Here is a 23,744-nt window from a genome sequence, read left to right on the forward strand (position 1 = left end):
GATGAGTTGGTTGCCCCTTCACTGGCCTTCCTGTTTCCCTCATGCACCTGGCCCCTCAGTGACCCCACAGCAGCCTGAGTCGTCGTTGTAAAACACAGTGCTAATGTGCCACCCCCTCCCTGGCACCTTCTAACAGCTCCCCCCTGTGCTTAGGCTCAAGGCCAGAATCTCTCTTGTGAATTAGGAGGCCCTCGTGGTCTGCCCCTGCCTCTTCTTCTTTCTCATCTCATGCCAACCACCTTCTCCCTCCCTGACCCATCCACTGCTCTCGCCCTAGCCCGGCTCTTCTTCAAGTTTCCCCACTGGCTCGCTTCCCAGCAATGCTCCTCAGCCTGGAATCTTTCTCCCTGCTCTCACCCCTGGCCTGCGTTGACTTCTCCATGACAACGTCTCCCAGAAGCATGCCCCTGAACTTGAGCACACTTGTCCTGCTAGGTACCAACGTGGTCATCTGACGAACGTCTCTCAACCCCACTCGAGAGAGACCCAGGACAGTGAATAGTTTTGCTGATCATCTGAGTCCCAGTGCCACCTCCCATGTTGCCTGGAACAAAACAAATGTCAATGTCAATGTCAATGAATGAATGAGTGAGTGAGTGAGTGAATGAGAGACTGGCGAGAACAAACAGGGCCCCATCCTGGAATGACCAAGCACCAGGTAGCTGTCCAGAAAGGGACTCAAGCTCAGTGTCCAGGCAGTGACTGGGCATGACATGGAATTCCCGCCACGGGCGTGAAGCAGGATGCCAGGCTGGGCCTGAGATCTGAGAAGTTTCTTTGCCAGACAGACATGGGGTGAACCCAGGGTTCCTGAGCTCAGGCTCCTTGCATTGCCTTGCTGGAGGACAGGGGGTGTCCAGGACTAAAGTGAGGGATCTGTATGGACAGGGAGTTAGTTGGCCTTACCTGCGGGACAGGAGCCTGGCAGGACATGCAGATATGGTCCTGGGACCCTGAAGCAGGGAAGGCGTGAGTGTAGAGAATGATCCACAGAGCAATTATTCAGAGTGGGGCACGTAATGCAGTTTTTTTCTAAGCCCAATCATTGGGTGATTTCCAGAGAGAAGGTATGTCCAGCCTCATCTGGGCAGCTGATATGTGTTTAGTGAAGAGAGTCAGGCTTCAGAGCAGCGAGGGGACCTTGCAAGTGGAGTGGCACAGTGGCCTGCTCAAGGTGGTTACAAGCCTCCCTGATGGAACAGGGTGGACCCACATTACGCTTAAAATGGGTCAAATGGACTGAGTTATACTAAGCCAGAAAATTCTTCCAAATAGTCTGTTCGTTTCCCAATTCCGTTAGCTTCCCACCTTCTCCTCTCCTCTCCTTTTCCTCCTCCCACTGGCCTGCTCTCCCCCTACATCTCACAGGCTGGATAAAGACCGGCTGTGTGTGCCTGATGCCTAGGGTGTGGATGGAAGCTGTGCGCTCAGCCAGTTGGAGGTGCAAGGCCATTGTGATGCCTTCATTGGAGTGAACCAGCTGGGAGGGAGGGGAGTTGTGTGCAGACCCATCGGACCTGCCTTTCATATGGTTGATCCGACCTGACAGTGTTTCCTCCCTGCTCACCCTGAGCAGGTCTGTCCCCATGGCTCTGGGCTTTCTTCCAAAGCCACTGATTCTGCCTGGCTCTTGACTTCTTTCAAAATGTTGGGCTTCCCTAGAATTTGAAGACTGAGTTCAATTGTTAAAATTCTTGGATTTGGATCTTCGATTCCCAAAGCTGCACTGGGGGCCTGAGGAGTCATTGGTGTCTCCCCTTGTGACCTTTACGCTCCTCAACCTCCATGTGCATGACCTCCCTGAAGGGTCCTTGATTCCTGTTCCAGCCACACCTCTGCTCTGAGCCTGAACCACTCTGGCACTAGCCCCGATCAATGCAACCAGAACTGAACCCAGGACTCCAGGTCTGGTCCGAGGCAGACAGACCAGAGGGTGGTTGTCCCCTCCTTCATTCTAGATGTGATACCTTTTTAAATATAGTTCCCAGTCCAACTCACTCTTTGGGTAATTGTCTTACTCAGTTGACATAGTCTGGTCTCCTTAACAAGGGGGGAAAATATCCAAGCCATTAAAAAAATTTTTTCACACCATAACCAATGGTTTGTTTAAACTTGATCCTGCTTCCTTTAGGACAATGGATCTCAAATTTGAGCGTACAAACTGGAGGATGGATTAAAACACAGACTACTGGGCCCCACTCCAGGATACCTTATTCTGTAGGTCTGGAGTGGGGCCCAAGAACTTGCATTTCTATCAAGTTCCCGGTGATGCTGCTATTACTGGTCCAGGAGCCACACTTTGAGAATCACTGCTTTAGGAACATGCTTTCTGGTATGACTTCATATCCACAGTCCATACCAGTTATTGGGGTGGGGGGGAAGTCAACAGGTCTTACCTCCACGCCCATGCCAGGTTGTTTATTCCTGTGGCTCTGACCCACCTATTTCCTCTGTGTGGTGCCAAATGACTTACGCTCTTTGTGGATTTGCTCCAGTGGCCGGGACCCGGGTTCCCTGCTCTGAAAGCAAGGAGAGTTCTTCCTTAGGTGACCTCAGCCCTGTGAGCTGGCCCCAAGGCCCTGGCTTTGAAGGACTCAGCCCCTCCTGATACCCCTTCTAGCAGCACTGGGGGCCCTGCTCGTGGTCTTCCTTGCTGTCCTGGCAGTCCTGGCCTTCTCTTCCAGGTGACGAGCAGTCTTCTCTGTCCCCTCTCTGCTCATCAGTGCCTAACTCTCCTCCTTCCTCCCAGGATGGCCAGGACCCTTCAGCAAATCGACTCCTGATGGCTCCCTCCCTGGGCCCAATATGGAGATTAGGCTTCCTGTGGGGCCCCACACACTTAAATATGTGTGTGTGTGTGTATTTTATTTTCTTGGGAATTAAGGGTGGCTCCTTTCTCAGAACATATGTTTCTTTTATAGTGAAGGTGAATGAAAACACAGGCTTCACTTTGCAGCAATGCAGTTTACAGCAAACTGCCAACAGACATTGGCTCCATTGAACAAGACATACCTGCAGTTCCAGAAAGGAAAAAAAAATTATGAGTTTTTGTTTGTTTGTTTTCCAATTTACTTAGCAAATCTTTCATCAGTGCACTGAGTGATCCTTCTATCTATATGTGAAGGTGTGGATTTTTTTTTTCCCATGTGAGGAAGATCAATTACATTATTTCTTTTCCATGCTTTGGTTATTTTAAAATACCATTTACTACTGGTTTCCTCCATTTGCTGTCCTTTAAAAAATCCATTAGAATAAATATTCGAGCTGAGTACAGACTTCTTGCTGCTGAATTTATGGGCAGTGAGAAGCTGATTGCACCGACCATCTTCTCTGACCTGTTCTGGCTCATCAGGCTTCAGGAACCATCCCTATCTGGCAGGATCCAGAAAAGCCAGCCTGCAAGCATGCAGAGAGCCCTGGCCTGGGAGACACAACTCAGTTTCCTCATTTGTGAAATCAGGGGCAGAATGAGATGACCTCTAGGGTGCTTTGATTTTGTTTGTTTTGTGTTCTGACCACCTATAAGATATTTTATCTGCCGTAATGATATACAGCTTTCAAGCACACACTTATATGAAGATAGATACCCCAAACCACTGCCCACCTTGGCGCCTCGCCTCATGCCTGGAAATGATCCTTCCAGCTTTTAGGCATTATAAAGAACTTTAGAGTTTACAAAGCCATTCCACATCTTCACTGCTTTTGCCGGGCCCTGAAACAACCTTGCGAGTTGCATGCTGTATTGCCCCCATTTTAGAGATGAAAAGACTGAGACTCGAGAGCTCAAGCAGTTTTCCTAAATTTGGGTCGCACGCAAGTAGAGAGCCAGGGCCTGACCGTGCAGACCCAGCGGTGTGTGCACTGAGCTGTATTGCCTTCCAACAGGGGCAAGTTTGCACATTTTCTATGTTTAATGATAGTTGTGGTTGCACAACACCCTCATGACACACCAAACAGATACGGGGACCCCACCTGCATCTGGAAAGAATTGGAGGCAGTAGAAATAAACTTTAATGGCGAAGTCAACTTTTTTTCATACGACTTGTTTCCAATCTTCCATCAAAGTAAAAGTAAAAACTAAGGCTAGACAAGCTTCACCCTGACGGTGCTGGTTTTCATTCTTTGTACAAAACATTTATCACGAAGTATTTCAAGCATTCAGAAAAGCAGAGAATAGCAAACACCCATGGGCTCGCTACCCAGAACTGACACATGTTCACCCTTCGCCCATACTCCTTTTAAAGAAACAAAGCACAGCACTTGCCATTGAAGCGCTTTTGTTCCCCTACCGGGGTGGTGGTTTCCCAGTGACCGTCCGGTGACATCCAGCGCCAGACTATTGAAAACATTCTGCTATGTACATTGGAACCACAAGTGCTTTTTATCATGGTAAAATAGACATAACATAAAATTGACCATTTTTAAGTGTGCAGTTCAGTGGCATTAAGTACATTCAGATTGTCCAACCATCACCACTCTCCATCTCCAGGACTTGTTCATCATCCCAAACAGAAACTCCGTCCCCATTGAACAGCAGCTCTTCATGGCTTCCTCCCACAGCCACTCCCCCTGGAGCCGCTGCTCTACTTTTTGTCTCTATGAATTTGATTCCTCTAGGGATCTTACATAAGTAGAAACATACCATGTTTTTCCTTGTGCATCTGGCTTATTGCACTTAGCCTGTCTTCAAGGTTCATGTTGTAGAATATCGAAATTTCATTCTTTTTTAAGGATAAATAACATTCAGTTGTATGTACAAACCACAATTTGTTTATCCATTCATCCGTGGATGGACACTTGGGTTGCTTCCAGCTTTTGGCGACTGTGAATAATGCTGCTATCAACATGGCTGTGCAACTCTCTCTCTGAGTACCTGCTTTCAATCCTTTCGGGTACATACCCAGAAGTGGGGTTGCTGGATTGTGTAGTAATCGTATGTGTAACAGTGCACAAAGGTTTCAATCTCTCCATATCCTCATCAGCACTGCTGATTTCTGTTTGTTGATAACAGCCATCCTAGTAGGTGTGAACAAGAAGTGTTTTAAGGATCACCTTCTCTTAAAGAGGGAGAAACCGAAGCCCTGAGAGGGTAAGGGTCACACAGAGAGGCCAAGGTCACAGACAAGTCAGTGACAGAGCAGTAGCTGGAACCTGGGTCCCACGACCTCCACCTGGTTCCTTCTACTAAAACACACACTTCAATTTCCATTGCTTTGTGTCAGAGAGTATACATCCATAACCATGTCCCGATACAGACTTCATATTTATTTGGTTTGGCCCTTACTTTTTAAAATTCAAAATAGTATCAACATTTTAGAATGTGGGGGATCTTATATTTTAAAAATCTAGGTTTCCTGGGGCAGCCGGTTAGCTCAGTTGGTTAGAATGTGGTGCTCTTAACAACAAGGTTGCTGGTTCAATCCCCGCATGGGCCACTGTGAGCTGCACCCTCCACAATTAGATTGAAACAACTACTTGACTTGGAGCTGATGGGTCCTGGAAAAACACACTTAAAATCAATTTAAAAGTTTTATAAAAAACAACCTAGGTTTTCAACTTCTCCCCGCAAAATCAGAAGGTCTGGTAACTCTGGACCACCATTCTGGCATAGCATGATTGGAGCCGAACAACAACCGCCATTTTTAGATGAGACACGTGGTCACCAATTTTACCACAGTCCTCACCACTCTCTAATGTATCCCACACAGGCTGTCTTACTACTGGTTGGTCCTGATAAATAGTGGAGTTTCCAGCCGTCTGGTTTCTAAGCTCATAGATGTTAGTCATTCTGTGTGTCAGCAGACATGTAGTTACGTTTGACATCAAAGGCTGTTCCATAACCTCTTGCTCTATCTTCTACTCTGCATTGTCTATCTGAACGTCTTGGCTATTTCTTCACCCAAGAACTGAAGTAATATTGCAAATAAACATTGTAAAACATAAATACTGTCGAAACACATTTGAATAGTCTGATTTGGAGGTCATTAGTGCTGTGAACCACCAGCATGAAAGTCCAGAGTCTTGGATGCTCGTCTGGATTCTTCCAGGAAAGTCCTGGTCAACTTTAATAAGCCCCTTCCTTGTCTAACCTCCTCAAGCCTGTGTGTCAAGTGCGGGATGGGTCTGGGGGATCTCCAAGGCCCCACGGGGCACTCCAGTTTATAATGAAGATAAAAACCACTCCTTTCCTGTGTTGGCGGAGAAAATTGCCTCCCCCGTTTGAGTTGCTTCCCCAGGACACTCTCTGATCTGGCGCTTCCTGTGGCCACCAGCATACCCACCCTCTGCTTTCTCTTTGCTGACAGGTGAGGAATGACCTGACTGGGGTTCTGTATGGTGAGGACATCGAGATTTCGGACACTGAGAGCTTCTCCAATGACCCTTGCACCAGTGTCAAGAAGCTGAAGGTAGGTGCAGCTGGCCATAGCCTGGAGTACAGGCCGACGAGGACAGGCCTGGGGTTCCCCACATCCCCTGACTATGTAAAAGCCTCGCTTTGGAGCTGTTTCATTTCATCCTTGGTTTCTCAGACACGGGGAGAAGCTCCCTGGGGCTGCCTTCCCTTGGTTTTCCTCTTGCTTGTTGTCCAGCACTGGCCAAAGGTTTGGGTGCCAGGTGCACGGCCATGGAGAGCTCACTCGGTGATCTCATATCTGTCAACCCAGCCTGAGGGCAAGCAGGGCACAAGTTAGCGTCCTCTCTGTTGTGAAGAGGCTCAGAGAGAGGATCTATCGGGCCCCAAACCACAGCGTGGCAGTACTGTGGTTGGAACTAAAGCCCAGGCCCCTGGCCCCCTCCAGGGCACTCACTCCAGGAACAGAAAGGGCCAGCTAGAAGTCACCCAGGTATAAGTAGTCCCTCACTGTCATATGTCTGTTCACTAGGCAAACGTGCCAGACCGTCTCCTGGGCTCACAGACACCATTAGGCCTGCGCTTCTTCTCAGGTCACTTGTAGCTGGTGAGGAAGGTAAATACCTCTCAGGGGAATCCGGAACTGTAGACCCTGGGAGCAAGGGAGGAAGTGACTCGCCCTGCTCTGGGAGAGGGTTCAGACAAAGCCCCAGAGCAGGGACAGCATTTGAGCCTGGCCAGGGAGGATGAGCAGGAGGGGGACCTGTAGGAGCCCAGCAGGGAAGAGCGGTGAAGATCAGAAGACAGGACAGGTGTGCTCACCGCTCTTCGGAATCATACGATATTCCAGGAGGCTCGTGTATCAGGGATGAGGCCGGGGAGAGATGCTGGGGCTGGAAACCGTTTGGAGCCAGTTTCTATGAGCGTTGAATGCCAAGCTGAGAAGTCTGGTCTCTCGTCCTGAGAGCAGTGGAAGCTACTAGGGTTTTGTAAGCAGATACAGACATAGTTAAGCTGTCACCTTCTTCTTTCGGTCTCTTCCATTCCCTCATGCCCATGTTGAAAGTCATTGATATGGAGTCTCCAGATGCCAACTACTGACGGGTCCCTTCTGTCTTGGGCGAGTCCCAGGTTACACTAGTCAGAGCAGGTGGCACTTCAGAGCTCTTCCAAAGCTCTCAGATGAGAGATGGGGAGACAGCGGCCCAGGGATGGAGAGCAAGGAAAGCAGAGTACCAGTTGTTTGTTGCCTGCTTGGGAGCAGAAACACACCTGCATATGACATTGTAACCCTAAGAGCCTCTGCAGATGAGGAAACAGTAAGGAGGGAGGGCCTGCTGGCAGCCCAGGTAGCTGGTGCCCCATCTGCCCAAGCTCTTCCCCAGCAGGCTGGGTGGTCTGAGGGTTGAGTCAGGCTGTATGGGGCCCAGAGGACCCAAAGGGGTGGAATGCCTGCTCTACAGGGAGCACCTGGGGTGGAGGGGTGGGGGGCCTGGTGCTGAGCTGACATTCTCCTGCCACATGTAGTGTCTCCCCAGGGTGGACACTTGAAATAGCTTCCTGTGCCTCAGAAGCCCTGCAGAGTTCTACAGGCTTTAAAATTTAAAGAGCCTTTGTGTGTGGAGCAGAAGCACTAGTTGAAAGTCTACAAGAAACTGGGGATGGAACTAGGTGCTCTGCTCATCAACCATCTCCAACAGAAGTGATGTTAACAATTATGAAAGGAGCCATCTGTCTTTCCAGTGCATTGACCAAGCGCCAGGCCCCTGTGCACAGCCCTTGACCTTCACTCACTCAGTTAGTCCTCCACAGAGCCCTTGCACAGACGGAATTTTGTATCCCCATTTCACAAATGGGGAATTGGAGGCTCAAAGAAGTTAAGGAGCTCACTCCAAGTCACCCAGCTGGAAAGCAGTAGGTGGGAATTCCCACCTGGATCTGGGCGATACCAGGCCCCAGCTCTCTCCCCTGTCCCGCACAGCTGCAGTTTTGAGAAATGATTCCAATGTCACATAAGCCTGGGAAACAGAGCCAAGGACAGAATGCTCAGTCTGTTGGCAAAGGGCTCCTTCTTTGTGGAGCACTCTTGTCCCAGAACCTACGTGGCTCCTTCTCATCCCTCTTTGCTGAATGGTCCCCTTTTCCCAGACATTTCCCTTCCCTGAAGGCTTCATTTAAAAGTCAGTCCCTGTCCCTCCCACTGCCACTTCCTCTTTCTGCTAATTTCTTTTTCTATCTCATTGATGGACATCTGTATTATTTCCTGGGGCTGCTATAACGAAGTATCACAAACTGGACAACTTAAAACAATAGAAATTTATTCTTTCACATTCTGGAGCCTAGAAGTCCAAGGTCAAGATGTTGGCAAGGTCAAGATGTCGGCAAGGTCATGCTCTCTAGAAGGCTCTGGAGCTCTTACATGCCTATGTCTTAGCTTCTGGTGTCACCAGCAATCTTTGGCATTCCTTGGCTTGCAATATCTGCCCCAAATGGCATTTCCCCCCTTTCTCTTCACACAGCCTTCTTATTAGGACACTAGTCACATTGGATTAAGAGCCTACCCTACTCTAGTATGATGTCATCTTAGCTAATTACATCTGCAATGACCCTGTTTTCAAATGAGGTCACATTCTGACGTATTAGGGGTTAAGATTTCAACATATTTTGGGAGAAAACAATTCAACCCATAACATCTGACCTGCTATCCATTTTTACCTAGTTGTTTCATCATCTGTCTCCCCCCACTAGGATGGAAGCTCTAGAAAGCAGCGGTTTCCGTCTGCCATGATCACTGTTTTATTCCCCATCACCTGGAACTAAATCTAATTTGCTCAAAAATTTTTTGAGTGTGTCAGTAAAATACCAACTCTGGACAGACAAAGCCAACAGAGGATACAAGGATAAAATACTCAAGAACAAGGAAAACGAACTTCTGGAAAGCTCAGAGAAAAACCAAATCTCTGGTTTACTGTGGGATAAAATAGAGAAGGAGGTACAGAGGACAAGCAAGAAAACTAAACAGCAAATAGCAGAATTAAAATCTCCTTTGGGGGTATAAGGAGCAGAGTTAAGGCCAAGGAAAATAAAAATCAATAATATGGCAGACAAGCTTAAGATGCTTTCCCTGAATTCAGAGGAAATAGTCAAAGAGATCAATCTACTGTGAGGAAAGATAACAGGTATGGATGCTGAGAAGATCCTGAGGGAAAATCAGGACAAATGAAACAGAACCAAAACAAAAAACAAAATAGACAGCCCAGTATCAGCAAGCACACCTAGCCCCACATGTTGGTTTCTAATACCACTTTCTGTGAAAAGGAGCCAGGGTCCCTTGGAGAAATGGCTGATTCTAGACAAGGTGATCCTGGAACATCCTGTAGTGCCAGAAAGTAAGGAAGTGCTCAACACAACACCACCATGCACTGAGGGGATGGGCCAGAGGAGTACAGAAGCCAACTGAAAGAGCACCCAATGGCCACACTGGGACATTTGAGCAATAAAATAAAAGTAGTATTGGATTATAACCCAAAGTATAAAATAGATGTCCGTGAGTCCATACTGAGATGAATAATTGAAAAAATAAATAAATAGGAGAGAATAGACAAATCTCCTGTGCCGAAGAATTCCAAATAGTGTATGTAAATATCTCACTCTCAAAGAGATGGAACAGAACTACTCACTTGTTAAGTGACTTCCTTCCAAAGAGTACAGTGTGAAGGGCAGTGGCAATAGTTCTACAGTGGAAAACCTGACAAACACTACCTCAGCCAGGGGATCAAGGTCAACATCGATAGTGGTAAGTCCTGTTAATAGGATGTACCCTGGAAATGATGTGGTAAGAAGGGTACTTTACCTTAGTAGTCTTCCCCCAGTCTAACCATGAGAAAAACATCAGGCAAATTCTAGTTGAAGGCTATTCTACAAAGTACCTGACAAATACTCCCAAAACAGTCTAGGTCTTCAAAAATAAGGGATACCTAAGCCAAAAGGAGCCTGTGGAGACATACAACTAAATCTAACGTGGCGTCCAGGATGAGATTCAAGAATAGAAATAGGACATTAGAGAAAAAAATGAAGGAAGTCTGAATAAAGTATGGGCTTTAGCTAATAACGATGAATCAATATTGACTCATTAATTATAACAAATGTACCATACTAGCATAAGATTTTAACAATAGAAAAACCTGAGTGAGGGACTTATGGGAACTCTTCATACTATCTTTGCGATTTTTCTGTAAATCTACAACTAGTCTCAAATAAGGATTTTATTGTTTTAAATAGGAGACAAACTTAAGGGGGCTCAAGAGAGAAGTGCTAGGTGGGCCACACAAAATTGCCAATCTTCGACCATGCTGTAACTACAAAATCAACAATTTCATAAGGAAATGTGCAGACGGTATGGGCAGACCAGCTGGCCTTTGCACATTCCAGCAGAATTGGTATAAAGAGACTCAGACTTTGACCCATTATAACACAAGTCTTGAAGTGCAAACATAAAGAAGAAAATCTATAAGTATCTAAGCCAGAAAAAAAGCAAATTTCTCGCAAATACGCAAAAACTAGGCCACCTCGACTCCTCTGCAGCATTTTATCCGAGAGACAATGGAACCACGGGGAGATCTTTTCCCACGTGTGATGCACTAGCCATGTGCCCTCCTAGAAGTTAATCCTTGAAGTCCTATGTCAACCTGTCTAGAAGATGACAAACTCCACAGCTGAGGTCATAACAGCTGAGAAGGGACCACAGGAACCCATGGAAAGAGAATTAAGTCTAAATAATTGTTATAAAAGTGTCTACAGATGTAAAAATTCACTTTGAAAGCAAACATACATATAATACAAAAATAGATACTGTAATAAGAGTAATTGAGATATTACAAAAATCCAGATTCCATTAACAGAGCCAAAGGAGTCGACGAGTGAAAATCAAAATGGGTGCTAAACTCCTGGTCTTACGTAGCAGAGGGGGTCCAAAGAGAGCATTTTGCTCCTGAGTTTCATAATTAGAGAAATAATGAGCTAGAAAAGGCTTAGAATAACTTAATGGCAAATATACTATAATGCAAGAGGAAGCTTCCGAAACATGGAAGATAAAAGCAAAGAAAATCTAGTCCGTGTATTGACAGACAGAAAGCAAATGTGAAAACCAGAGAACAAAAACTGTAATTGCAAACCAAAATATAATCATCCTGACCATGAGTTCAAGTAGGTCAAACTTCCTGTTAAAAGGCAAAGACTTCCAGATTGTGCTGCGAGGAACCGTAGCTATTTACAGCAACCAGAGCGACACAGAAAGGTCAAAGGTCAAAGGTTGGGCAAAGGTACAGTATAAGAAGCAAATCAAAATGAAGCAAGAATCCCAGTGTTCATATTAGAGCAAAGAGAATTCAAGGTTCAGCTGTTAGGGAGAGTCATTTTCTATAGATAAGAGGACAATTCACCATGAGAATAACACACTCATGGACCATTATTGCTCTAAATTACATCTCACTAAAATATATAAAGAAAAGCCTGTTAAAAATACAAAGGGGAATTGACAGAAACACAAAAGTATTGCGAGCCGTAACATCTCTCTCTCTCTCTCATGTTGGACAGATCACCCAAGCGAAAGCAAGTGAGCAAGAACATACAGAACTGCATAATGAGATTAATCAAGCTGATTTAGCAGCTATGTATCAAAGTTCCTCTGAAGAAAATCAGGAAACAAAACCATCTCTGTGTGATGAAGACCCCAGGCCTTCAAGCTCATTCTGGGCCTGTCACGGGGGCCTGTAACATTAACTGTTGCCAGGCCAGGGGGAGGCCACCCTGCAGGGGATCACCCCCAGGTATTTCCTTGGTGCTGCCCTGAAGCAGGTCTCCCCCTCCCCCCCGTGTGGGGGAGAGCACCAGACTCCAGATGTTCCCCTCTGTTCCCTTCAGTTGCTTTCTCGGTCTTCTCCAGAGCAGTCCCCAACCCATCATTCAGGGTTCAGATTACAGCAAAATCTCCCTATTTTATAAATCAACTGATTAGCAACTTTAATTCCATCCACAATGTTAATTCCCCCTTGCCATGTCACATAGCATATTCGCAGGTTGCAGGGATTAGGACACGGACATTTTTGGGGAGCCATTATTCTGCCTGTCACTGGAAGACCACAATGATAGGCCTTGAGGTGGACTAGTCCCACCTTTGCTCCATGAGAGAGTCATAGTGGAAATTAAACCCCATCCCAGAGGCGTCTTCCCAGCAGGCCAGTTTTGCTCAGAGACTTGGGAAGGAAAAGCATTATTTTTATCTTAAGGTAAACATAGACATGTTCTTGGAATGTTAAATGTACATGAATTTTTAAAATAAAATAATAAACTTTAAAGAAATTCCATGCTTTGCCAGTGGGCTGCCATGAGCTGTTCCCTCTTCACTCCCTCAACGGTGTGTACCTCCTGCTTCTCTGCCTTTAGGGACATTCTGGTGAGGGGAGAAAAAGCAAAAGACTAATTTTAGTTCAATGAAAGCGTGTTCCTTCCAGGTGCAGAATCAGTCTGGTAGAGCCAGGAGGGACTTTGGGAAACATCTAGGCTGACCCTCTTGGACTTACCCCAGGTCTCACAGCCAGAGTGACCCCTTCCCCCGTGTCTTCTGCCCCAGGTCAGGCCACCTCTCAGCTCGCGTCTCAGCCAGGCTCTAATAGTTCAGTCACCCGGGGGCTCATAGCACCGTATCCCTTTCTACAACGTTGTACAGGGTTTCATTTGATGTGGTTTTTTTTTAGCGGCCCAGTGGAGTAGATAGTGTGGTCTGTGGGGCTGGGCCCCTGAGCAACCAGAAAACTATTGACTATGGGCCAAGACAAGAAGCATAGGTGGCAGGAGTTGCCAGATAACCCAGGGGTCAGTGTCAAGGTCAACCTTGACCTTCTAGCAGGACCTCACACTTCTGCCGCAGGGAAGACAGGCCAGGGTGGCCTTCTGTTTTCTTGCTCTTCAGAATGCGCGCCAGCTATTTTGACGTCTCAGAATTACATTTGCCTCTCAGGTCTTCTCACTTCAAAGTTGCAGGACTTTTCTCCATGAGTTGTTGCTGCAGACTGGATGCTGAGCTCCTGCAGCTCAGGCCTGGTCGGCTTTCTCAGCCCTGGAGGCACTACATAGGGGGCGTGGTCGAGCATTCAAGTTCTCAGGCCAGACCCACATGGAGATAAGGCAAGCACCACCACTTTCCACCTGTGTGATCTGGTGTTTTAGGTTTAACTGCCTAGAAACAGAGCCTGAGATTCTTGCGGAAGTGATTTACTGAGAGTGAGCTTAGGAGAAGGTGAGAGAAGCAGATGAGGCTAGAGGGAAGTTAGGTCAAAATGCTGTCTTGGCGGAGACCCAGTTAGCCTGGCCCCACGGGGTCTCTGGAGCACAGCCTGTCCTACAGAGCTAGTCCCACCTTTCAGCAAGGGAGCTAACGCTTTCTACATGTGCTAGTCTGTCCCTGGCTGCTGCAGGGTGTGGGGCTCCCCCGCACCCTCCCCAACATGGCCTCCGGGGGCCAGGAAGCTCCCCTTAGCTGAGGGCAGCTCCCCAGCAAAGGGTGTGAGTTGTTAGCAGACCACCCTCACCACAGCTGACATGGGTGCACCAGCCCGTACGACCAATGGTGTCTGCTGCATCTGGGAAAGCTTCTGAATTCTTTGGGCATCTGTTTGCTAGTGAAACTTTTCAGCATGGGCATAATAATAGCACCCACTTCTAGGGTGGGACTGATATACCACTTAGCACAACACCTAGAAAGAGCTCAGGAATTGTCATTTATTTGGACTTTGCTAGGATCTCCTGCAAAACGGGGCTTACACATTAGTTCTTTGAATTGAGTCATTTGTGTGTGTCGGGGTGAGTTTATCTTCCTTTAAAGCTCCCAGAGACAAAGGGGTTCTAGGCAACAGATGAGACGGGCCCAGGAAAAAGGAAAGGAAATCCTCTCAGGGTTGGTCTGTGCACCTCTTCCTCGGGCATCCCACCCACCCCAGGGCTGTTTCCTTCCATGTTTGCCCCTTCCCTTATGGGCGTGGCCTCTTAAGGGTGTGAACATAGGTCTCCATTATGGTTTAGCCATCTGAGAAGAAGTTGTGTTTGTCTGACCTCGGGTCATCTACTTTCACTCCAGGCGGCCCTCTGCAAAGTCAGGCATCCATGGAAGAGCCAGGATTTTTGAGACTCTGTCCTCTGCCACGTTCAAGGTTTTCTGCAACCTCACAGCTCTATCCTGTCAATCTCATCTTCAGTGCTGTTCCTGGCTCTCTCCCCTACACTCCCGCCCCATACTCCTTAAACTGTCCCCAAGCCCTTTCAATCACAGAGGAGAGTGTGCTTATATCTCTGGCAGGAAGGTGGAGGGCTTGGCCATAGCAAGGGCCACTGCCAACACAACATTTCTCTTTTCCATTCTCTGGACTTTCAAGAAAAGATACAAGTTATGTAACATTAAAAAGCATGATTCTGGAACTTCTGTGAGAGTTTGCACATGTTAAAAACTTATAAGATCCCCCAAATCCAAAACGTTTCCCTCTACCCCTTAATCTTCCAATAAATTGCTACTCCAAAAAGACGATCCAGGTATATCCGTGCTTTTCATCCTCTCAGGGCTACTCCACGCCCCAGGGATGCACATCCTCCACTCTGAGAAGCACTTCCGGCTCTCTGTACTGCTCTCCAGGACCCCTCTAAGGCTCCCAGTCAACTCCCATCTCCCTTTGTCTTCTCCCTGATCCTGGGATTCCAGGCTCCAGCTGTACTGGGCCCTAGCTCATCCTCTTCCCTCCCAGACTTGGCAGCATTTTGCCCTCTCTTACTCACCATCTAGAATCAGAATGGGTTTGAATAGCTCCCCACATCAGACACAACCTGGCTCTGGATAGATTCTTTCTGCAGGGCCCTCTAATGGTCGGGGGGACCAAGGTGAGAACACTGGTTTTGGGGTGCTGTGCAATCTTAGGGAAAACCTTTAGCTTCTCTGGGAAGGGGTTGACTAGATCAGTGATCCCTTGGGCCCCATACAATCCTAGCAGTCTGGGAACATTGGCCAAGTGGTCCATGCAACTTGGTTGTCAAGGCAACAGGGACACTAAATGGTCCACAAATGGCAGAACTGGTTATTTATCTGTCACCAGGTAGTCAGGTTATCAGCCATGAAGACGTGGGTCCCATGGTCCATTCAAGACATGGAGGTGGTGAGCTGAGTCAGTGCTTAGGCACTAGGTTAGCAGGACGTTAATGCAGTGAGGATACCAGCTACTGAATAAACAGTGTAGGCCAGGCTTTGTGTTTGGTGTTTCACACAGCATTCATTCACTTCATCATGCAGTCAATACCTGTTTACTGATATATGTGCTATGCCCGGTGCTGAGAGATGGGGACCCAGAGATGAATCAAGTTACCCTCAGTCCAGTGGGGAAGAAAGACAGATGAGTGGACGTGTGCCATGATAGAGGGATGTACAGAGTGCTCTGGGCCCACAGAAGAACAAATGGCCACCAAGCTGGATGGGACAGAGATGACCTCTCAAAGTAGGGATATCTGAGCTAAGGCACTAAGGGCGAGTAGCAACTATCCCGGCAGAATGAGTGGGCTGGGAGGGAAGGGCATGCTGGATGGATGAGCCTGCAGAAAGAAACGGATGGAGCGAGAAAACGCATGAATGAATGAACAAACAAAGGAACAAATAGAGAACTGCACATCGGTCATTCTCGCTGCCATGGAGAAGTAGTGAGGACTAGTGAGCAGTGATTGAGACGTAGGCAGGCGTCCGTTGATAAAGAATCTTGAATGGTCTACTAAGGAGCTCAGAGTTTGATTTGTCAAGTTCAGGGAGCCCTGGAAAGATTTTACATGATCACATTTGAATCTTAGAATGATCCCTTATCTGCTCTGTAGAGACTGGGGTGAGCGGGACAGAACTAAAGGCAGGGATCCAGGTGGGAGGTTGCTGTGATTCACCCAGTAGGGAATGATGCTGGCTAACCCCAGGGCAGTGGGGCTGGAGGGACAGGGATGATTTGGGAGCTATGAGCAGACAGAACCAACAGCCCCTGCCTATGGCTTGGAGGAAGGAGAGGAGTGAATCTAAGATGACTGTCAAGTTTCCCACCTGGGGGAATGGGAGGTTGGCGACACCATTGTCAACACAAGAGGAGGAAGGGGCTTGTTGGGGAAGACGATGAGTTCAGCTTGGGACATGCTGAGCTTGAGGCACCTGGGAGGACCTAAGCAGAGGTATCCAGTGGGCAGCTAGAGAAAATTCTAGGCTTGGAGAGAAAGATTTTGGAGTCCACAACACGCAGAGGGGAGTTGTGGCTGGGGTCATGAAAGAGGTTGCCCAGGGAGAGTGATGAGGGCAGAACTGTGTGGATGGTTGGGATGGGATGGACAGAGGGATGAGGCACTGATTCTGAGCAGGAGTGACCAGGAGGTAGGAGGGAACCAGGAGAAAGCATTATGGAAGCCAACAGATGGGGTTCCTTATCATGAATCCTGCAGCCACCTGCAAGGTAGCTAGCATTATTCCTCTTTCAGAGGTGAGGAAATTGAGGCTCCAGGAGAGTAAGACCCACGGTCATACAGCTGGTCCGTGGTGGAGCTGGGATTTGAACTGAGGTCTCTGACTGCAAAATCTAATAAGTGGTTTCTGCTCTATTATGTTTAACAACACAGGGCTTGGCACAAAGTAGATGTTCCATAAATGTTGGATGGATGCATGGATGGATGGATGGATGGATGGATGGATGGATGGATGCTCTTAGCAGCAAGAAACGCTGAAAGATGTCAACAAGCTAGCTGAAAGACCCTGGAGTTTGCCTGGGAGCATGTCCACAGAACAGAAGCAGCTGAAAACTTTTTACAGCATGGTGGTGACAAAGGCTTGCCTTGCTTCAACTGCTCTGTTAATGATCTTTTAAAGTCCTTTCAGAGCAAGGTTTATTTTTTTCTTCTTTCCACTCTTGCTTGCAAACGAAGGATGATTTTAGAATCCAAGCCTTTTTTATTTTGCTCAAGTACATGATGAGTAAAATGGCCTCCCAGTCAGCACTTTCCAATTTTGAAAGATGCTAAAAACTGATCTTTAAAAGCATGTTTCTCTTCTTTATGCATCAAAGGGCCCTGAGGCCTGTTGGAGAGGACGGGATGAACGGAGGGAAGGTAGCACCACCTGCAAGGCTAAGCCTCACTGTGGAGGGCAGGAAGTGATGGGGGAAGGGGGACAGGGTGCAGGCCAGGGCCTAGCTGGGTGTCTGCCCAGCACTTCCTCCTCCAGTCTGTTCTTTATGGGGCAGGGCCCAGCCTGGATCCCCACCCCCTAGAAAGCTACCAAGGGCCCCTTACCCTGACCAGGGAGGGAGCCTCAGACAGACACTGAATAAGTGTTTGTTGAATGAATAAATGAGTCACAGGAGCAGCTGTAAACATGCACCTATTCACCACATTGAGATAATAAGGTAATAAATAACCGTTTATAGAACTTTTGGATATAGATTTTCCCTTGAAATAAAAATGGGCCAGGGGAAGGTTATAAAATATTAATACTAGCTACCACTTACTGGGCGTCCACTATATGCCAGAAACTGTGCTAAGCGCTTTATAAGGATTATCTCATCTAGTGTCCTAGCAACCCTGCAAGGTAGGTATCACCATTATTCCCAGTTTGCAGATGAAGAGATTAAGGCTCTGAGGGGGAAAGGAGCTGCCTGACGCCACCCTTGTTATTAGAGGTGAGATTTGAACAAAACTCAGAACTGAAAGAGACTCTGAAACTTAATTGGAAAGGTATGTGGGCTCCAGGAAGGTATAAAAGTCTAGAATAAGCTGAGGGTTGGCTGGATCTCGTTTCTGCAGACACCATCCTGGGAACCTAGGAAGCTCCCTTCTCTCCTCTGGCCTCAGTTTCCCTACATGTGGAGTGAGGAAGATTAGACACTGCGCCTGGCAGAGTTCACCTGCCCTTGGAGGGGAGGAGGCGAGAGGCCCCTTAGAGCTGTCGGCTTTAGCATCCAGCAGACTTGTGCCACAGCTTGTGCTTGAGACCCGGAAGGGCTGGCAGCAGGAGCCAAGGGAAAGCTGGCCCCAGAGAGGGCCAGGGAATCCAGGCTGGGCTGGGCTGGGACTGAGGGGTTGCCCTGCCTGCGGCCCAGGCAGAGCTCTTGGCTGGGGAGCCTGGGACGCACGAATGTTCTCTGCCCCCTGGGATGTGCCGATCATCCATTCACCTTTACATGCATGTCCTTCTGTCCACAGGGCAATGACGTGAGGATCATCCTTGGCCAGTTTGACCAGCATATGGCAGCAAAAGTGTTCTGTTGTGTAAGTAAAACTTTGATCCTGTCATGTGTGTCTTTGGGGAAGTTCACGAAGCTTTTTCCTGGACTCATTCTCGCCGGCTGGTCTGTGAGTGAGGTCCTAGGACTGGAGTTGGGGTTGTTGGATGCACAAGTGTTATTCTCGCTGCTCTTTCTTCTTTCCAGGGAGCTAAAGCCTCAGGGCTCAAAACTATGCAGTCGTAGCGGGAACCAGGGACCTCAATTTACCAAATCCACTGTCTAACCTGTTGTCTAAGCCCTGTCTGCTAATTCCAAGTCCCCTCATCTCAGCCATGCTTGATGGAGGCTTGCTATATGCACTGCGCAGAGGGGGGCAGCAGATACCCGGGCAAGACTGAGGTGCCTCAGACCCCTCCCTGCCCTGTAAGCAGGGCTCAGAGTCTTAGGTGTACAACAACTGTCAAGTATTCAATATCTACCCCTGAATCCTTTGCAATTGTCTGGTGTGTCACATGTGACAAAGTACTTTTTTTTAATACCTTATCTCATTTAATCTTTTCAATAACTATGTGAAGCAACTATCATTATCCCATTTTACAGATGAGGAAATAGAACACCCAGAGAGGTAAAGGGGCTTTCCAAAAGCCCTCAGGTAATTCATGGCACAGCCAAGGTTCCATTCCCGTTCTCTTGATTCTCGATCTAATTCTATTTTTTTTTCATATGATGTTCTAACCTACATAGATATAAGAGTTCTAACACAGGAACTAAGTCTCCATTTTGGTTCCCTGGCTCCCCTCTTCCACCCTGGGTCAGGAGAAATGTCAACAGAATGAGGACCCGGTTATGTGAGTCTTCGCCTACCCAATAAGCTCTGCCTCTTAAACTGGGGTTATTCGGGGTGTAGTCTCAGGTGATGGGCCACAGGCCTCTGTTCTCTTTGAACTTTTGTCAGTAACTTGGATGAAATTATTAAAAGTAGGCTGGTAGGAATTTTAGGAGTTTAATATATGTTGGATGGCGGAGTCAGGGTACAAAGAACCTTAATAGGCTATAATGTTTGATTAAATCCAAGAAGAATAAATCTAATAGTCCTAACAGAAGTTTATATTAGAACAAATCCAGCCGCCTAGTTGAAGGTCATAGAGGCATAGCTGTGTGTTGAGAGCAAAAGAGACGTTGGGGTCTTGGTTGACTTCAAGGTTACTGAGTCACTTGTGTGAGCACAGCTGCCGGGGAGCTGAGGTGACCTCAGGCTGCCTCTCTGTACCCGGGGTGGGTAGCCCTTCTGCTCTCTGCCTGGGGTGTCCTGCTCTGCTCCTGGTTCATCATTTCCGGAGAGATGCAGGAACTGAGTGAGGAGAGGGCAGTGACTGCAAGCCACCATCGCACAGGATATTTCATCCTGAAGACCCAGCAGCAGTAAAAACTGCCTGATCATCTCTCAATTTACCAGAGAGGACCGAGAAGCTATGAGGCTGGCATTTCAGAGAACCTGGGTGGAGCTGAGAGCTCAGGAATCTGTCTGCTTGAGCTTGAACCCCTGCTCTACTGCTTAGTTGACGAATTTGGGCTTGTTGACACTTTCTGAGCCTCACTTTTCTCATCTGTAAAGTGGGGATGATAATAATACCTGTCTCATAGGATTGCTGTGAAGATTAAATGAGCAAAAACACTTTGCACAGCGTCTGACGTACAGGGAGCCCTCAGTAAACGTCAGTGATCTTTTTTTGGTTTGTTCATGGAAGGTCTCAGGTGTCTGAAGATGGAATGGACCACCACGGGGCTGACGAGTTTACTAACTGATGGACATTACAAGGTTGTATTAAGCATCCCGTGTATCAGTTAAGGGTAACAGCCAGTCTCTCCATATAAAAATCTAAGAAGGAACATGAGAAAAATTGACAAAATGGAGCAAATTGATTTAATGCATTTTATTTCAAAACTCATACGCCCTTGCACATTACCATCTAAGGTCTAGAAGTGGCCCCTTTCTTAAAGGAAAATGGCCCATTTCTTAAAGGGCTCCAACTTGGAGGACATGATCTCTTTTGGGGAAGAAGCTGGGTTCCTCCCTCCCTCCACCCACCATTTCCCCAAGGCCTTGCAAGCAGCTAGCACATGGTGGGTAATAACTCCAGGAAAAATAAGTTAATAAAAATGATCCATAACGAAGCCACGCCGGCACTGGCCACGTCCTGTTTGCAAGAATGCAGGCAAACCTCGTGTTCTGATTCAAGCCAAACCCAAGCCGAGGCGTGCCTGTGATTTCCCTCCACGCCATGCGCTGGGATGATTTTTGAGTGGCATTTCCAGCCGTGGTTTCTACATCAGAACAGATGGTGTGGCTGAGTTCCTCTCGACCCAAAGCCCGGCTGCCTGCCTTCCACACGGCATGGGACACCATCCTACCTTATCATCCCACTTCACTTCTTCCTCTTGGATTTTGGTATTTTGAGATGAGTCTTCTCTTAGAGTTTTTGCTGTCTGCTTCGTTCATGGAGGAGAGTCTCAGAGGTCTGGGTTGGGTATTTATTCCATGTACCAGACCCTCACATGGATTTGTCCTGCAGGACTTTCAGTCTTATCTGGTTAGGAAGGAGTTCTTCTGGCAGGTCTGGAAGGTCCTAAGGAGTCTATTCACGGTCACCTCGCTGGATCAAGACTCAGGCATGTGATGGAGGCAGGGCCCCTCAGAGCAGAGACCCATGGAGACAGCCTTCCTGCCTGTGCGTGTCAGAGCACAAACTGGCTTGGAAACATCCGCATCCCTGCCATCCAAATGCCGCAGTGCAAACTTTGCCGCATGTTGCTGTGTTCTTGAGATTGGAACTGCCACCCAGTGGGAGAGCAGACTCCAGCAAATGCAAGGCCTATTTATAGTCCGGTGGCAAAATGTTCATTTTGGCTCCAGCACGGTATGGGCATGGCTTGCTGCTTTTGTCTTCTCCACCCTCCTCGGTGGTCTAGTCTAAATTCTCCAGCACTCTGACCTGGGTTCTGGTTTTAGCTCTGCCAGCTGTGTGACCTCAGGCAGGTCACTTTACATCTCTGGTCCCTGGCTGCCTCACCTCTCAAATGGAAGCAATGCTCCCTGCGCCGTCTGCCTCATGGGGATGTCGAGAGGCTTACAGAAGGCCACGAATGGAAGATCGTCATCCCAACTGTTAACTGCTTTACTGATGGGAGAGTTTCTTGCTATCCTGTTGTGAACTGTAATATAAAAGGGCAATGTCCTTCTTGCATGGGGAGGGGACAAGGCAAAACAGAACTTCATAAAGAGAGAAAATGGAATTAAAAAATAAATGTTCACATCGTGGTTCCCTGTCTACAGCTAATAAGAACCAGAGCGATTCATGGGACTGAAGAAGCTGAGCTTAGGACAACCCACCACCATGTGTCAGGGCTCGTTTGGAGGCCAAAGGTCCTGAGACCACATTCCTATGAGAGGCAGAGAAATGACAACCAAGGTGGCCAAGTAAACGGGAAATGTGTTCTTTCAGTCACTTCACAACCATTGATTGTGTGCCCTCTGTACACCTGGCACTCTGCTCTAAGGATCCTGGGAAGAGCCGACACCACCTCCAGGAACTCCCAATCTGGCAAAGCTGACAGCCACGCACGCCAGCAGCTACATGGGGCCCACATGTCTAACAACCTCAGTTCTTTTGAATGTAGCAATACTGGAATGGATGCCCAGAAGCTTCTCTGCAGTTGCTTTAGACAGTAGATGATATATTTAAGCCCAGTCTACCCTCCCTTGCAGGAGAACCTTTTAGACCCTCATTCAATACCTGTTTGCTTTTCCTCTCCACATATGTTGAACAATCCAGGCTCCGTGTTTTCCAAGCCCATAGCAGTCTAAAAGCAGCAAATTCAGAATGAGGAGAGGGACTAGATGACCCTAAAACATGACTGCCTAGACCTGACAGCTAGAAAGGAGACAAAGCCATAAGAAGTGGATCTAAAGCTCCAAGTGCAGCAGTCTGGGGCCATTTGGTGGGCCAGTCTCCTCTACGCCCAAGAGTATCACTGTGCGTGGCCCATAATGGTGACTGATGTTCAGAATGAAACTACGCGTGACCCAAAGAAGAAGGGGGCAAGAAGGAGCGGCTGAAGAGTTGTTGAATGTAGTGTTGGGCGGGCGTGGTATCCATATTATTTCATTTCATTCTTACGCCAACCCAGTGAATTGGGCTTTGCTTTCCACGGTCTCTAGATGAGAAATGCAAGGCCCAAGATGTTGTGTGCTCGTTAACCAGCTGGTGTGTGGCAAAGAATCTAGGGCTGCTTGACTGTCATCTTTTTTCCCCCCAGAAGATCAGTAGACACGTTTTTATCTTCATCAAAATTGACTCCTGTTCTAAACAAAATGTGTTGTCACTCCAACGGACTGAGCTTCTGTTTTCTGGACAATTCATTCACAAGGAACAACTCCTAATGGGACAGTAGCAGGTCAAAGAACTGTCCCAGCTGATCCCGGAGGTTCGCCTCCTGGCTCCCTGCTCAGCGCTGCCTCTAAATTATAACCTGGTTTCTGTCCTCAGAGAGTAATGAAGATCTGCCTTTGTGTCTGACCAGAAGACCTCCTCAGGTCCTCACTCTGTATCTGTTGACCCTTATTTAACATACTTTCCTAATAAATAGGGCTATCTTCTTGCCTCAACCTTTTAAGATTGAAAAGTCTTCCAAAAAGTTTTGTTTTCGTTTCTTTTGCTAAGAATAGAGGGGAATTTCAAAAGATGGACCTTGAATCTATGACTTAGAAGCTTCGTTCTAGACCCAGTTTTGAGGGAACATGACATTCCTACAAAGTGAGATTTTCTGGGTGCATCTAAGCTATCACAAAGCATGCTTTTCCTGATATCAAACCAGCACAATTAGAGCTAAAGCCAAACAGAGGGGCAGTAGAACAGTCTGATGATGTTTTATTTAAATGGGAGGCAGGCAGTGTGGTTTTGCAGCATGAGAGTCAGCAGACCTAGGTTCCAGCCTGACTTTTCTCCCTGGCTGTGTAACCTTAGAAAAGTGACTTTCCCTCACTGATTTTTAGTTTCCTCATCTCTAAAATGAGGATAATAAACTCTGCCCTGGCCACCTCACAGGATGACCAT

General features: G+C 47.5%; 1 protein-coding gene across 1 annotated transcript in view; it reads left to right on the forward strand.

Moving 5' to 3' along the window:
• GABBR2 (gamma-aminobutyric acid type B receptor subunit 2) overlaps positions 1 to 23,744 on the forward strand; it is a 337,234-nt gene that overhangs the window by 176,071 nt on the left and 137,419 nt on the right. Inside the window, exons 4-5 of the mRNA XM_088793317.1 lie at positions 6,306 to 6,407; positions 18,608 to 18,673. Of these exons, the coding sequence (XP_088649443.1) occupies positions 6,306 to 6,407; positions 18,608 to 18,673 (168 nt within the window). The remainder of the gene's footprint in view (positions 1 to 6,305; positions 6,408 to 18,607; positions 18,674 to 23,744) is intronic.

The sequence above is a fragment of the Rhinolophus sinicus genome, chromosome 16 (assembly GCF_057876585.1).
Source record: "Rhinolophus sinicus isolate RSI-liver-muscle chromosome 16, RSI-T2T, whole genome shotgun sequence".
NCBI lineage: Eukaryota > Metazoa > Chordata > Mammalia > Chiroptera > Rhinolophidae > Rhinolophus > Rhinolophus sinicus.